The 17,739-nt window shown below is 32.6% G+C and overlaps 1 protein-coding gene across 4 annotated transcripts in view; it reads left to right on the top strand.

Annotated features, from left to right (window-relative positions):
• LOC143225331 (muscle calcium channel subunit alpha-1-like) overlaps positions 1–17,739 on the top strand; it is a 100,243-nt gene that overhangs the window by 48,838 nt on the left and 33,666 nt on the right. For 3 of the 4 annotated variants that reach the window (XM_076454533.1, XM_076454535.1, XM_076454532.1), the window contains exons 20-23: positions 2,365–2,424; positions 3,572–3,678; positions 6,781–6,868; positions 11,286–11,393. In XM_076454533.1, coding sequence (XP_076310648.1) covers positions 2,365–2,424; positions 3,572–3,678; positions 6,781–6,868; positions 11,286–11,393 — 363 coding nt within the window. The remainder of the gene's footprint in view (positions 1–2,364; positions 2,425–3,571; positions 3,679–6,780; positions 6,869–11,285; positions 11,394–17,739) is intronic. The other variant, XM_076454534.1, reaches the window with a different exon arrangement.

Raw genomic sequence — 17,739 nt, 5'->3', positions numbered from 1 at the left:
ATATTCTGTCTTGACTTATTGTGAATTTCTTAAATCACCCACTCATAATTCTTCCGAATGCTAGTGTATGTGTTAGCTCCTGATATTCCAGATAATATTATTTGATTTACTTTGTTAAGGAAGAGTATTCACAATGAGTAAACTGGAATGGACACTAACTGCCTGTTGGAAAAACACGAGTGTAGAGGATGGTGTTTTAAAAATCTTCCATCTTCCAATCATGAGTAAAGTGCCCCAGATACCAGGTCATGCTGAACTGCTATCACAAACTGACTTACCAGGCGATATCCTTACAAAATAACAACCTAGGTTGGACATATAATAAATCCATAGTAACAGTCACAAGGTTATATGTGTCATGTGTACTGAGACACTCATGTTACTATAACCAACAAAACACTGTGTGTCATTATCATGACTACATTTAATCATCTACTGAGGAAGACCACAAGTAGGTGTGAAAACAACTGACAGAATGTTGACATTAACTGTGTATACACTGTTGGCCAAAATCTTAAGGCCAATGAACATAAAGAAAACATATGCATTTTGTGTTGTTAGACTCAACCACTTATTTGAGTAGAGCTTCAAAAGATTAAAATAAGAAAAGGGAAAAATGAAAATAACAATTTTTTAGCATTTAATAGGGAAAATGTGAACACTATGAAATTAGCCTAAATACTAGCAGGTCAAAAGTTTAAGGCCATACCAAAAAGAAGTCTTAAATAGGGTAGGAAATGCCCAACAAGAGGTCTCAGTAGTGAGTTGCATGGCCATCATTGCAAATAACTTCAAACATCTGCTTTGGCATGATCGATATAAGTGTTTGCAGAAGGCTGGCTGGAATGTTATTCCAAGTGGTGAAGATGGTGTCATGAAGATCATGCACTGTTTGGAATTGACGTCCGTTTCTATAGACTTCCCTTGCCATCCACTCCCAAACATTTTCAGTGGGGTTCAGTTTGGGCAAACATGCTGGATGGTCCAAAAGAATCACGTTATTCGCCATGAAAATGTCCTTTGTCTTGCAGGTGTTGCAGATTGCAGCATTGTCCTGCTGAAAGATCCATTTCCATACAAGCGAGGGCCTTCAGTAAATAAGGATGCTCTCTCCAACACTCCAATGTAGCCAGCTGCTGTTTGATGAGCTTGTATAACCTGAAGCTTCATTGTTCCATGGAAGGACAAAGCACCCCAGATCATGATGGAACATCCTCCACTGTGTCGTGTAGAAAATGTCTCTGGTGGGATATCATTATCGTGTCAGTAACGTTGGAAGCCATCTGGACCATCCAGATTAAATTTTTTCTCATCAGAGAACAAAACCTTCTTCCATTTTTCTACATCTCATGTTTGGTGCTTTTCGACAAAGTTTAACCGAGCTGTTTCGTGGTATGAAAGAAAGTATGGCCTTTGAAGACGTTTACGGTTTTTATAGCCTTTCTCTTATAGATGCTGTCTTATTGTTTTGAGCTGCATTCTGCATCCGTAAATGTCTTAATCTGGTTCGACGATTGGCTGGTGTCTTGCCAGACAATCTGTTGAATCCTCTTGCTCAATGCCAGCAAAATTTTCTTGGGCCGACCACTTGAAATTCTCATTCCGTATCCCTCAGGGTCTTTTGAGAAATTTGGAACAGCAATTTTACTACGTTCAATCTCACCAGCAATGGCACTTTGAGAGAGACCTTCCTTTTGCAGCTCGACAATTTTGTCATGTTCAAACTCTGTCAACATTTTAGCCTTTTACCCAATGCAACACAGGAGATGTCAGTGGGAGATGTTGACAACGCTAATGCGTGAACACAAATAACTAAATTTCGTTATGTGTTTACCCATTAATGCTTCGTTTCAGTATGGTCTTAAACTTTTGACCAGCTAGTATTTAGGCTAATTTCATAGTGTTCACATTTTCCTTATTAAATGCTTACAAAGTTTTTTATTTTTATTTTCCCTTTTTCTTATTTTCTTCTTTGAAGCTCTACTCAAATAAGTGGTTGAGTCTAACAACGCAAAATGCATATTTTTTCTTTATGTTCATTGACCTTAAGATTTTGGCCAGCAGTGTATATATATTTTCTGTAGATGAATGTTCTCCTGTAGGTCAGCAACTAGTTTTAGGACTTCCAATGTAAATACCCAGGGTTCAAATACTTGCTGACGCAGGAGTGCAGATAGCCATTTATTTGAAAGTTGTACATCCCAGATTTTTAACATTATGATATGAAGTAGGATCAATACAAAATGTTACTGTAATAATGTTCCTATAATCTGCTTAAGATGTTATTAATCTATGGAATCTTATTTAATTTTAATGACAATGATTTAGATGTTCAGTATTCTTTGTTTCTTTCTGTGTGGACAGATTCTGAACTACTTTGATTACTTCTTTACCAGTGTCTTCACTATTGAAATTACATTAAAGGTAGGCAGAGATCTCAGTTACTTTTATAGAACAGAAATTTAAACATTTAATTTTTTTCATAAGTTGTGAATGATGAACGTAACTCAAATTATAATTGAAATGATGTAAATTTCTTTGGTATTACTTTGGTTCATACCTACTCTTTTTAAATACAAAGTATCTAACCTTTCAGAAAATAAACTATTATTTGTCACAAGTATTTTGTATTACGTATTTACTGTATTTTTCTCTTTTTTTCCACTAAGCTACAAAAGCATTGTTACAGTGAAATAAAATATATTTCATTGTTGAAAGTGTTAGTTTATAAAGGTTAATACAGATCATTGTTTTCACTGCAATGACTAGTAAATAACAATATACCTCATGGTTGTAAATAATAGAACAGTGCAAGAATGGTTAGGAACCATGAATAACACCAGGGACAGAGAGAGGTGGATAGTTGCAATCATCAGTGTCTGGGGAAGAAGAAAAAGAAATGATGTATGTCGTTCTCAGAGTAGTTAATAATTTGAGCTGTGAAACAGATGTGCGGTGTTCATTCTTGTAGCTCATTTTGTATTTCATTCTTAGAAATTGTGGAAGAAGTGATAAATCCATTGATTGTGAATCATCTATCATGTAATTTACCACAGTAAATGACAAAGCAGTTTTCTTTTAAACATTAAAATCAAGTAAGATGCTTTGATGGAGCTAACTAACATTATCAGTTGTAATATAAGGGCAATGTAACTCAGTAGCTTTGTGGTTTGGATTCATAGTCAGATGGATGCAAGTTTGAATTTGGTTTGAGTCATGCTGTTTTGTCCTAGAGCAAGACACTACCCCACATGTTCCAGTTAACCCAACTGTGTGATGGGTACCTAGTTGTCGACTGTGGGTTAATCTGCAATGGACTTGCATCCCATCCAGGTAGAATGGGTCACCAATCTCATCTTCTCGTATCACTTGAAACCAAGGTTTGAAGACACTGGCTCTAAGTGCCTTGCAAAGGCATTGCAATGATTTAACTTTTAACTGTAATATATGAACATCGTTGATGCTTTTGCATCTGCTAAGTAACTTGGAATCTTTACTACATGTTTTTGTGTTATTTATAAAAAAAGAGGAAATAAAACCAAGACATTTATTAATTCTTTATTTGCACTAGGCAGTAGCATATGGGCTTATTCTTCATAAGGCCTCCTACTGTCGCAGCGCCTTCAACATGTTAGATGTCCTTGTAGTCTGTGTGTCTTTGGTCTCATTTGCTTTGGAGTAAGTATAATTTATGTTTATGCTCTCCTTATTCTTTGGTGGAAACAAGTAATTTTAAAAAGTTATTGTACAAAAATATCAAATTTTAGCAAAATTCATCTACGTAGTGAGAATGAAAATTCATTTTTCAAGCTTGAAGTTAGAATAAAACACAACAAACTTAAAATAATTCCTAAAGTTACTGAAATAACTTCCAATAGCGCATTTCCATATGATTACAGAGCTAACAAGAGAACTTGATAAATTTATTTAAGTTACTGTTAGTTTTACAAGATAACTTACATTTAGAAACTTTTTTTAAAAATTAAATGTGAAGCCTAATCTATTATTTAATTTACCTCTTATCACTGAGTTGCAATGGTTTTGGGGCTTTCCTCCCCTTATCAGTAACCCTGAATGGACCTCATATTCAATTTAGTTTTTTTAAAACAGCTTGTCTGGCTGAATGATTTGCAACAAGAAATTACTAGCATTATTGTTGCATATTCTTGAAATTCCTTTGTAAATATAAGATCACTGTTCAAGTAAAAACTCCATATTTATGGTGTTATGTATTAACGATAAAGTAAAAACCTACTTATAGTGTCACCTGTAATCTTTGAGTTCTTATTTTTGTTCTAGTTGATGTTCTCACTTTAATTATTTTTTGTTACCTTATTAAACATTCATGCTTATTTATTGTAAGAAGAGGTATAATTTGGGCTTAATTACAAATGTCTAATTAATAAAGTTTTTTTTTTTCAATAATGTTCTTTCATTCCCTCATCACCAGAACATATTCAAATCTTTATCTTAAGTTGTTTTTAAAATTTTCTTCTTGAATTATATGAAACTCAAGATAATATACCATGGAACTAATATAACATATTTAAAACCATATATATAAACTTGTACTCAATAAATGGCCATTTTGCTATTGGAATTTAATATTTTAACTTGCAAAAACTTCAATGTACAATTGAGGTTTAAAGATTAATTTTAGAGTAATGTGTGAAATGAAGGTTTTAAAATGTTCAATATATTTTTTTATTATTTTAAACTTCAAGAACCCATGAATGCTAATATCACTAAGAAACAACTTAGGTACGTCATATACTAAAGCTTTTTGGGTATTTATTCATAATCTTGCTAATTACAGGAGAATAGTTGTTCTTGAGATAATCCTAGGTGTTATTGAGTTCCAACTATGTACTTCTTATTTTATATACTATGGAAGTAGATAGTATGAATTTTCTGAAGTTAATCAGTTTAACAGATTAAAAACAATAACAACACAGGCTTGGATATGGTTGTTAAGAATTCCTCTAAAAGTAACAACTTATTTATAAATAAGCTGATTTGGAACTGACATTAAATTTAAATTAGATTTTTGGATATTTCTTTGCTCCCTTTTAAACATTCTTACAACAGTTAACATCACCACTGAGGGTTCAAGTTTGACTTCTTATCACTGAATGGTTCTCAGCATTATTTACATGCTCATTAATACGTTGTTGTGAAACATTTATATTCTTTCAAACACTTGATGTTATTAAAACTAGACAAAGACAATAGTGTAGTTACTTTGAAAATAGCTTTGTAAGTAGAAAGTCTATCAGATCCTGTCAAATAATACAAGGTTGATGGAACTGAATTCTGATCCTACTCTGAGAAGAGAGGGTAAATTACAGACATTTGTTGAAACCTAAAAACAAGGGGTTTACAATATGTTATTTGTATTGAACCAGTTAAAATTAATAAAAGTGACTGTTCCTTTCAACCAGTTGTATCTAACCTAAGTTTTTATAATCATAAACTGGGTAGGTGTTTTCTTAATTTTATAAAACCATTTACCACTGATGAATCCTCAGTTAGGTTTAGAATTGAATTTTTAGAGTATATCAAAAATCAGAATTTCTTTGAACTTTATTACAGTGCATGTTTTGACAAAGAATCATTATACACCAACATCCTATTCAAAGAAATAGTTGATTGGTGTGAGAACTTGATAAATTGATTAACTAAATGTACTTTTCTCAAACTACTTCATTTTTCAACAATGGAATGACATTTTCTGTTTTTATGACCAAATATACTGGGTAGCAATGAGGTCTAAATGGTTAGAACTGATTCTATCTAAAAAAGTATATGAATGATATGTTTGTACTCTTGAAATATGAATGTTATGTTATGAAGATATTTTAGTATCAAAACGAAAGACACTGAAATATTTACTTTACTGTTGAAGATGGAAGTGATTCTGTATCACCATTTTTAGACCTCACCTGAAATCAATGAGACAAAGACATCCTTGCTTTCTTATCATAAACCAACTTTTTTTTCAGATTTAGATTTTAACTACAGAAATTACACACCTCCTGTTTTCAAAAATATTTAATTTTTATGGTAGTTCATAGAACCATTAAAGTAATAATTACAAAAGAGTTTCATACAGAACTTGATAACATTAAGAATTATCTGAAGAAGAACCAAAATATCTATGAAAACTGGAGTGCTAGTGTTTAATGTAAGTTACCTCTTAAAGCCATCTTATCATTTATGGATTCTTTAAAATAAAGATATGTATATTTTAAACATTTTAAAACCCTCATATCCACAAATATTGCTCAAACTTGTCTTTAAACCTACTTTACACAATAAAAATGTTTTTCTAGTTAAAAGATTAAATCATAACACTTGTCACATTTACACATTCCCATTACATGTACCCATTGTAAACAGGTTTATATTAGTTCTAGAGCATGTCATTTAATTATTCAAATCAAAGAACATCTCAAAATGAATGAAGGATGCTATTCCAGTATTCCCTTCAACAACATGTGTAACGGGGAACTTTACAATAAAGACTGAGACATTCTCTGATCAGCAAAGAATGAAAGAACATGTAGATAAAGGAGACTTTATTAATTACACACATGTAGTGATCCTTAGATGATACCCCCTCATCTTTTCTGATAGATTTAGTATCTGGGTGTTCTTTTATCTAATTCAATTCACTAAGTACCAAGATACAAGAATTGTATTTCTGTGCTCTAATTTATGTTGGTTTTTGTTAACTTTAGTTTAAGTTACGTTTTCATTTTCATATTTCTCTGTTTCAAGTAATGAAGCAATCTCTGTGGTTAAAATTCTGCGAGTGTTGAGAGTTCTAAGGCCACTCCGAGCTATCAATCGTGCCAAAGGTTTAAAGGTTTGTATTATTTGTAGTTATGCACAAATTATTTCATTTACAGCAAACATTATTTTAGCACTTCATATACATATACCTAGTTTGTATTATTATTATTATTACTAGTTAAATATCCATATTATACAAGATTTTATCATTCCAGATAAAACTATTCTTTTAAATTTTCTATTTGGTTCCCCTTGACAAATATTGTATATTCTAAAACAAATTTAAGTATATATTTTTTAAATTGACAGAGAGATGAAATTAAAACAAAAGGAGTTTTTATTTCAGTTTCCAATAAAAACCTTGGTTTAACTAATTATGTGTGTAACTAAAACATATTTTCATTCTGTTGACATTGAACCACTTGAAGTTTGTAGTTTGCATACTTAGTTTCTACATTTTAAAAATTATGACAAGATCACAGTAGAAGATATTTGGCTGCAGAATATATTGGACTTTACCATCTACTGCTCAATTTATTTGCTTTATTAACTGTTAGCTTGAGTTTAAATAATTTCCTGGTGAGTCAACAGTAAGCTTACAGACTTACAGTGCTAAGATCAAGGATTTGATTTTCTGCAGTGGACTGAGCTTAGCTAGCTCAATGTTTACCTTGGCACCAAAACAAAAAAGAACAGCAGCAACAAGAATTAAGGTATTCTATGTAATTATTCTGATTTTTTTTCTCTTCACTAAAAATGTATAATTTAAGTGAAGAAAAGAAAAATTCCAGAAATGATGTAGGGGTCTAATCCATTCTTTGATTCGCTATTTCTAGTCATTCTATGAATTATAATGATTATATCATGATTTATACAGGTTTTGAAGTCTATAAAAAGTTCACTTCTTAAGAATGTTTTGGCTCTCGTTCTTCTGATATGTTTTTTTTGTTTTTGTTTTGCGCACTCTAGTGTCAGTGGTCTAAGTTAGTTTTAGTGACTTTTTCTCTCAGATATCAGTTTCTGTAACTGTGAGATAACTTTAGTGATTCTGAAATGAAAATTTTAATGTTCCTTAATATCAGACTACTTCAGTTACCCCTTATGGTGACTCATCCGTAAGTGTGCAGTCTTACAGTGCTAAAAAAAAAGAGGTTTTGATGTCCATGATGGCATTAGTACAGATAATCCATTGTGTAGCTTTGTACTTAACAATAACCAAACAAACTACTTCAATTATGTATGCTATATTTTGATTGTAGTTTTGCTTCATATATGCAAATTTTTTGCTATATATGCTAATAATTTTGCTTTTAATTTCAAGCATTTTTTGTAAATGCAATTAATGTACAGTTTTACTGATTAGTTATAATATTAGTATTAATATTTCTTAATTGTGTGAATATTTTAGTCTTATTGTCTTTATACTATAATTGCATTGAATATACCACACTTTCCCAGACTGAAGACTGTTTTATTAAGTGAGCTGGTTTTTAAACTACCATTTATCAGAGGCTGGACTCAGGCCACTAACTTCTGCTACATATAAATAACAATACATTGTCATTGGTGTTATTAAACCAATTCCAGATTTAGTAAGATTTTGCAGTATTTTCTGTTTCTGCCCAAAGACGATCATTTCAGAGCAATTCACTTGTATTCAGGTCTAGATTCACCATCAGCACCTTTAGACTACTTCTGGACATGATGTATCACTGAATTTAGATCTGGGCTCTTGGTTGACTATCAGTCATTTCAGATTACTTCTGCACATGATGTATGACTAAATTTAGACCTGGGCTCTTGGTTGACTATCAGTCATTTCAGATTACTTCTGCACATGATGTATGACTAAATTTAGACCTGGGCTCTTGGTTGACTATCAGTCATTTCAGATTACTTCTGCACATGATGTATGACTGAATTTAGACCTGGGCTCTTGGTTGTCCATTAGTCATTTCAGACTACTTCTGGAAGTGATGTACAATTGAATTCAGATGTGGACTTTTTGGCAGGACTATGGTTTATGGTATGGCATAGGGAATTATGATTCTGAAAGAGCATGATCCCCTTCCTCCCCAGAATTCTGTCACTCAAGGCAGTACCGTATCTTGCATAACTCAATAAGGCATTCATGAGTTCTTCAGATATTACCATGTCAAGACCAGCTCCTCACCACTCTACTCTTCACAGGTGGGATGATATATCTGAAGAGTTTTTCAAATTTGCTTTTAACCCAGACCCATCTTTCCAAATGAAAACAAAAAGCAATTAACAGAAAGAATAGTGACTCCCCCATAAGGATAGCTAATAATTTGTATTCTTGATTGTAAAAAGCATACTGACATATAGTCCTAAACATTTTTTGATAATAAAAATGTCTTGCAGTGATGGTTTTAAAAACACACGTGTATAGTGGTTGTATAATATATTTTAGTTTTCATGTCCCAAGGTATAACTATTTTTAAGACTTGAACCAATAATCCATTTGGGTATGACCTGTGGTATACCATTATTTTTTGTACATATATCTACATTGAAATGAACTCTGAGTAAATAGACTATACTTTTTAATCACTCATGTCATCATTGTTTTATCCCATGGTTATTCCTCTACACAGGTCCATGAGTTCTTTCCTTCACACAAACTAGACATTAAGTTCAGGATCTGAACTTACAGAACAGTGAGTGTACTATGGATCTTACAATCATATCCAGACCCTTTATTAATTTTGTCATGGTTTGTTATTCCAGTGTTTTAATAACATAGTATGTCTTAAATCCAAGAATCTTATTAAATGTACTCTAAACAAATGCTGTTTTTACCTCAGTTTCCACCCTAATGGCATCTAAAGTTTTTAGTCATAAAGTTATTTAGTGATAGCTAGGTGATATTTCTGATTATAATGTCCTGTAGAGGTCAGTTGAATATTTTTGGAATCCTTGTAGTAGGTTTACAATATGTCAGTATCATCACCTCACATTAAAAATAGCATTCTACATATTAAAATATTGCATATTTAATACACATTTACTTTATGTGACATAATTTAGAAGTTTTATACAGAAGTCCTTGTTACAAGTTTGTTATATACACATTATAACTGAAGAAAACAGACCAATGTTCTGTTGAAAAGTTAACACTTTTCCTTCCCTCAGGATTCGAGCTAAGAATTTTGTGGAATGGCATAATGTGTTACAAAATTTGTGTATCTTCTTTACATGCTACTAGTATACAGGTCTTTATTACATTCCACCACTGTATTAGGCCTAATATTCTTATTTGTACACCTTCTTTACATGTTACTAGTATACAGGTCTTTATTACGTTCCACCACTGTATTAGGCTTAATTTACTTATTTGTGTATCTTCTTTACATGCTACTAATATACAGGTCTTTATTACATAACACCACTGTAGTAGGCCTACTTTACTTATTTGTACATCTTCTTTATATGCTACTAGTACACAGGTCTTTATTACATTCTATCATTGTATTAGGCCTACTTTACTTATTTGCTTAGCTCTTCCAAACAGTGCTGATGAGCTGTGAATATAGTGAAATTAGTCTACTGCAGCAGGATTAGCATGTCAAAGAATATATTAAGTACCTACATAATCTTTTCTTTAATTAAATTTTTGAATTTTAGTTAGGAAAAGAAATAAATAAATGAGTAAGTACAGATACTTTCTGTATTCATATGGTAGTGTGCTGGAGGGTATTTAATAATTGTTGATTGCTATGTGTCTGTATGGAGCACTGCATTATAATCATAGAAACCTAGTGCCCCTTTATCCATTTGTGTAGTTAAATTAGTAGCTGTATTCGGTTGTTTTCTCGTGATTATAATGAAAAATGTTTAGGTGCAATGATTGGTGTAGAATTTTGACTTCATTATTTTTTTAGATACCTAAATAATGCATTTCCCTAATTAAGGTGTGAATGTTGGCTGTATATTAAGTACAAAATATATAGAATATTATGTTTTGGCTTATGTTTTGATATCATTTTTCCTGTAGATTATTTTAATTTTGTAGATTGCTGATATTAAATAGTGTGTTGTATTTTATGTTTGTACTATTTAGCATGTAGTCCAGTGTGTGATAGTAGCAGTAAAAACTATAGGCAACCTCATGTTGGTGACCTTTCTTCTAAACTTCATGTTTGCAGTCATTGGAGTACAAATTTTCCAGGTAGGCTATCACTGTTTTCAGAATATGATAAGCCACATACTCTGGCGGGTAAGTGAGTCAACAGGACAGTTAAAGAAAGCCTGCTGAAAACAATTTAGCACTTTTGGTATAAAAGAATGTACTTTTTGTGCAAATTCAAAATATTGTTTCTCTACTGTATTCCCAGGACCATATACATCTTGAAGCATCATTTCTGTACTGTATTCTGAGGATCACTAGAACAGCCAGGCTTTTTTTAACACACTATGTTCTTTTCAGCTGAAATATTCTGACAATATATTTCTTGTTTCATCTTTAGTACGTAGTGAAGTGCGTCATTGTTGCCGTCAAAACAATATGCAACATCATGTTGGTGACATATCTTCTTCAGTTCATGTTTGCTGTGATTGGAGTACAGCTTTTCAAGGTAACCCACTAACCTGTAGTGATATCCCCCTTTCTCTTACAGCATGCTTACTTTCTTTAATACCACTTAAGTGTTTTGCCTTTTCCTCCTTATTCATGTAAAATGTACCCATATTTTTCTTTTCTCCTTATTCTGTCATTCAGTTGCTGACTACAGTTATTTTCTCTAATGCCTTTGTTTGTTTTGATCTTTTTTCTGCATTCATGGTGAGGTTGTGGGTTTATTTTTTCTTCTCAAACTGAAATTGACACAGTAGTGTTTCTATTACAGATTTGACATCTTTATTTCACCTTTTTTCTCATCTTCTAAAACCTGAGTGTACAATTCTAGTGTTTCTTCAGAACAGCTTATACAAAGGTTGACAACATTGTTTGAAAACATAATTTTAACACAGTTTAAGAAAAAAAATTATGTCTTTAAAGTTCTGTATGAAAAATATGAGTTTTATTTGAAATATCATACTCACATACACCTGTTAATATTATGAAAAAAAAGCACATTTATTGTGCAGTTAACCAGACATTTGGTTGACAATGAAATATAAGCATTGTTTCAAGAAAAATGTGACTTACATTTATAGGTAACTTAAGTTATTGTTTGTGGTTCAGCAGAAAGTATGAAAGCTGATAATGCTAAAAACCAGATTTCAGTATCCATGGTGGGCACATTACATAGCCTTGCACTCAACTATAAACAAGGAATTATATAACTACATTAAAATATGTAAGGTACATTTAGAACTATCCTCGCTTGAAAATACTTTCCTCAGTATTTTGGGGTAACACAAGATTTTCAACATGTCTACTGTACAGAAGATTTTATATAAATTAGCCATAATCTTTGGGTATGTCAACCTTAAAATAAGTTGTTGTGAGAAGAAATACAGTACTGGTGAGTTTCTGTTAGTAAGCTATTTTTTTATTGTCATATTTCTGTGTAATATCATGTATGTTGTTTTTCTAAGGAGCATAAAAAAATATGATTTAACATTTTCATCATGTGAAGAGCACAACAAAACTAACATTTTGACAGTTGAAAATAAGGATCTTTTGAAAAATTCACCATAAAAGCATTTTATTGTCCATGTGGTTATATGTATGGAACATATTTTTTTAGTTTAATACTATTAGTTCTTAGGAAGAAAAAAAAAAAGGAAGAAGATTGAAAACTGATTGGTTTGGTTTAATCTTTCTTGATGAAGCTGAATAACAAATAAATTAGAATGGGAAAAAAATATTAATTTGTACATATTTCCTAAAATTACCCTTATGTTTTTAAAAGTTAACATATTCCTGAACTGAATATGTATTTTCCAATAGATACTTACCTTCTCTAACAAAATAGCTTTTATCAATTGATACTGCCCTCTATCAGTCTAACTTTTCAGTGTTTACCACCAACCTTCTACTTCTTCATATCCACATGTTAATATTTATGCAGCAGCTATTCACCAATAGGAAATGCAAAATATTCCTTATTGTAACCAGCGCCCTTTTCACTTTGAAATTGTCAGAAGATTTACACATTATATAACTGGAAGTGGAGAAGTCTCTCATCAGAAATACATTTTCAGTTTAGAGAAAATATTATGTCTGATATTGTAGCTTACCTGTTACTTCATATTTTTGACAGTTCTACAAAAAATTTTGACTGAAGCTTTCCAGTTTTCCTACACTTAATGTGTTATCCACGAGAACTCTAGCTATTTTACAGATTCAACTGTTTCCTGAGGTGTTTTATGTAAAACTGTACAATAATTTACAGAAATTCTGCATTAATTTCTCAGTCTTGTATGATTTCATCTAATTAAATATTTTCAACTGTTCAACAAGGTTTTTTTATATGAAGTAGTAGTTTTATGTTTATCAGTTAATCCCTGTGTGAAGTTTAGTAGCCTCATATTTTCAACTTTCTACAAGGGTTTTTGTATGAACTTGTTCAATAATTTCCCACTTATCTCTTGGTATCCAAAAAGAGTTCAATTTAGATTATTTTTATACCATTCCACGAAATGATTCATATGAACTTGTGAAAGCTAAACTCTCCCATAGAATTGTTGGAAGGCTAATGAAAAGTAATCCCTCTTTAAGAGGTGTCAAGAGAGACCATGAGGTGTGGTACCAAACAACTCGCATCTCAGTAGAGACTCGTCCTTATCTAATTCAGTTAAATTCCTTGCTCTTTTATGACTTTCACAAACATAAAAGGCAGAAAAAAACATGAAGGAATCCCATAATATGTATCACTGGTTAATGAAACCTCTGGGTGTTGAGTGACAATGGTGTAACACACTGTAATGGTAGTTTTTACCTCATCCAACATCTAGTAGAATCTGGAATTATAAATCAGTTCTGCTATAGGCAGAGGATTACCTGCTTCTTCACCTTGAAGTGGTAAGAAGAAGGAAAGATGAGCTGCTGTACCAAAATCCTTCTCCACTTGTGCACATTTTCAACCCAACCAACAACTGACATCCAGCAGATGGTAGGAAGAAGGAAAGTCCTAGTAGAATGAATCTCTGATCCAAAACCTGGCAGCTCTTCCAGTCCACAATAGGAGGAGGAATACTGGCCAGAACACATGTCAGGACTTGGCTGGATCATCTCCAACCAACACCTGACCTTCTGGGAACCACATCTGAAGGATTGTAGATAGGAACATCACAGCTTCGGAGCAGCCTGAGATATATGTATGTGTGTGTGTATGTACGTATGTATACAGCCATGACATGCCAGAATGCTTCAACCAAAACCTGGTGGTATCTGGCGCTGTGCTTAAGGTACATGGTAGGAAGCACATCACATTGTTGACATATGATTGTAATCATAACTTGGTCATCTCTAGCCAACACCAGGTTCACCAAGAATGTGCATCTGAATGATAGTAGGAGAGAGGAATGCCATGGTGAGAAAAAGTAACCCATGAGATATACAGTAATATGGCATGGTGCTTGAAGCACCACCTGGCAGTGTATGGAATTGTACATTAGGTATGCAGTGGGAAGTGCTATATGCCACTGTCATGCTCTCAACTGAGGGTTATGATGCATCACTCAGAAGGACAGGCCACCATGGTTCATCATCCCAGCAGCTAAGAATTGGTAAGTGACAAAGACTCCCATAATCCACAAGAAAAAAAGGAGGGAGAAAATACATTGGAGAGTCTGAAGGATTCTATTACCAGAGATAGTATGATGGATGAGTGCAATATCCTACTTTGAAGAGAAGAGATACTATGTTGACAAAGTTGATCAACCAACAGCCAGCAGCATCTGTATTTGTATGTCATGGAGCATCAGAAATGCAATCTTTGTCTGCTTTATTCATCTATTACTGTGAGTGTACAGTTTGGGATGAACATATTTATGAAACAAAAACCACTGGACAATTGAATGGAGACACACAATAAACACCTGGCAGCATCTGGAATTTTACATCAGAGCTGCAGTAGGAAAGGCCACAGTGTAATTAAAATCGAACATGGTCATAGGATGGACAGTGTGGACTTTTAAGAAAAAGTATACTTAGTCAGGGATCACTTGCCACAGAGTGGGATCTACAGTACACTAGCAAGAAGACCACTGTGAGGAAAGGAGTTAGAAAAACATAATAAAAGAAACTAAGTTTTAAGTATGAAGAAAAGAAAAACATCAAGAAAAAATAAGCATGTCTGTATATTACTACTGCCAATCAAGAAGTGATTAATGAGTGCAAACTTGTGGAGGGTGCTGGTAATTACAGGGGTTGTTTCATGCTCATATTGGGAGAGAACTGCAATGTAATCATTTACATATGGATATGTGTGCAAACTTGTGGAGGGTGCTGGTAATTACAGGGGTTGTTTCATGCTCATATTGGGAGAGAACTGCAATGTAATCATTTACATATGGATATGTGTGCAAACTTGTGGAGGGTGCTGGTAATTACAGGGGTTGTTTCATGCTCATATTGGGAGAGAACTGCAATGTAATCATTTACATATGGATATGTAGAAATGAGAGGCAGAAGGCTACTGGCAAGCATTGAAAATTTGCATCATTAGAGAGCAGTACTAGTCAAGGAAAGTTATTTTGTAAGAGGTGGTAAGATATTATGTCAGGATTAAATTCATTTACATCTTTAAAGTTTTAAACAGTTTATTTTTTATTTTTTTATTATTATTACTAGGACTCAAATTCCATGTGCAAGTTTCAACAATGTAATTTCATTACAGGTTTGATTCCTTTGTAAGTAAAAACATTTTAGGAAATTCAATTGTGTTTATCAATAATATGAAAGCCTAGATGGCATTGGATGTGTAGTTATGTTTATTTAAATTAAAATTATGTTTAATGAAGTAAACCCCACTTTGGCAGTTATCTAAATAAGCAGCATTAGTGGCATAATTATAATGCTAATTAAAGGTAATGTATTGTTTATGAAATTACCAATACCATTTCTTTAATTTTAGCATGGCCTAACACACATTAAAACATAAAACCTAAGTACAAAGTAATTAGATATACAACATATTGTGTGCTTTGCATTTTTATTTGTTGTGTATTGAAGTACCATCTTCCTAAAAATAAATTGACTTGAGAAAGATGAGCTGCCTTTTCACTTGAGCTCAAGACTATGTCATTAGATTCTGTACTTTTAACTATCCCAGTTCTCAAGTATTTTCAAATTTTATAAATTTGAACTTCGTACATATCCATTAAGTGCTATTTTTTATTTTTAGCTACTAGATGTAATTTAGTGGTTTGCATTATGTATTACTGAAAGGTATGAAAACACATTGCCAACAGTCATTCAGGAACCTGGGAAAGTAGAAGACTAGTGAATCAATTTGTCGTTCACTTGTTATTTATTTAATGTTTTTTGAGTTAAAACACCTACTGGGGTTTGCAACTGCACAGATTTTTAACATTTGAGATGGAGAAAGTGGCTTTATTATATGTTCCAAGAACACAGACGAAAATTTCCTATGTGATGCTCTTTCAACCCGACAATGCATTTGAGTACTCATAATAAAATGATTTTGAATATGCAAAGCATCAAGTCATTTTACAATGATATACAACAAAAAGCTCCAGTGAATGGCACATATCAGAATCACTTTTTGACATGATTGACATTTGCAGGTAATGTAACAACACCAAAAGCTGACCACTTCTGAGATAAGTATTTAACCACACCTTTTCTAATGCAAAATATTCATCAGGAAGATGTATTTATATTAGAGATTTAGAATTTCTAAGACAGGAATCTCCCTTTTACATAATGGCCTTGGAAAACAAAAAAATATGGATTAAGCAGGGATACAAGGATCATTAATGAAAAAAGAACTACAAGAAGGCATACCTCAGAGCCATGGTAAGCAAAGTGTAGAATCTAATAATGGGTAGGAATCCATGAGCACCAAAGTCAGTGACAATGCACCACTTGAAGAAGAATTCCCATCTTGAAGAGGAACATAAGTCAGTTGTATAGAAGATTATGTTTAATTATCATAGTGTTCAAACCAAATTAAGATATATTATCGACATCATGCTTTGATTTAATACTGCAACATCCAAGAGATAGGTTAAGTTTTATTTTACATGGTAATTCTTACCTGGATGTGGCATCATATATCCTTAAATTTTTGTACTACCCATGAGACAATGAGAAGGGCCTCATGGCAGAAAACCAATTAAAATGTCTAGGTAATCCAAAGGAATTTAGAAAACATCATGTTATTGCTGCAGCTAGTTTCTAATGAATGTGAAAATTAAAAATTCTGATGTTTTTGTGCGTGTTTGTGAACTAAGAATTCATGTTTCCTTCCAAATTTAACTTAAATATATTTTCAAATCCTCAAACAGAAACTCTCAACAACAGTCTATTTACCCAAATGTCCCAGAAAACAAAAAAACAAAATCAACTGTCATGGTTGTGGATTGTACATTTGTAAATCAGGTTGGTACCTACAGACAAGAATTAACAATGAAGCTAAACCACATTTATGGAGTCATCCATGTTTGGTAGCTAGGTTAAGTTGGATCCTGTTGCTGTTTTTTCCAAAAAACAAAATAAAATGGAACTTTTTGTATTTGTATGACCAACAGAGACTAAAACTAAAATTAAAAACATCACCCCTTAACATTGTGGATACCCTTACTTCCCTAACACTATGGACTTCTTTATTTCCCTAACACTATGGCTATCCTTATTCTCCTAACACTATGGATATCTTTACCTCCCAAAACTGTGGATTTTCTTATTTCTCTTACACAAAGGGTATCTTTATTTTGCTAATGCTATGGATATCTTTACTCCTCTAATATTAACAACAAGAAGCACACCTACGACATCAGGTTCTCCTT

This window comes from Tachypleus tridentatus, chromosome 9, assembly GCF_004210375.1.
Source record: "Tachypleus tridentatus isolate NWPU-2018 chromosome 9, ASM421037v1, whole genome shotgun sequence".
Lineage (NCBI taxonomy): Eukaryota > Metazoa > Arthropoda > Merostomata > Xiphosura > Limulidae > Tachypleus > Tachypleus tridentatus.
The sequence above is the reverse complement of the archived record's forward strand: the minus strand, read 5'-3'. Positions and strand labels throughout refer to the sequence as shown.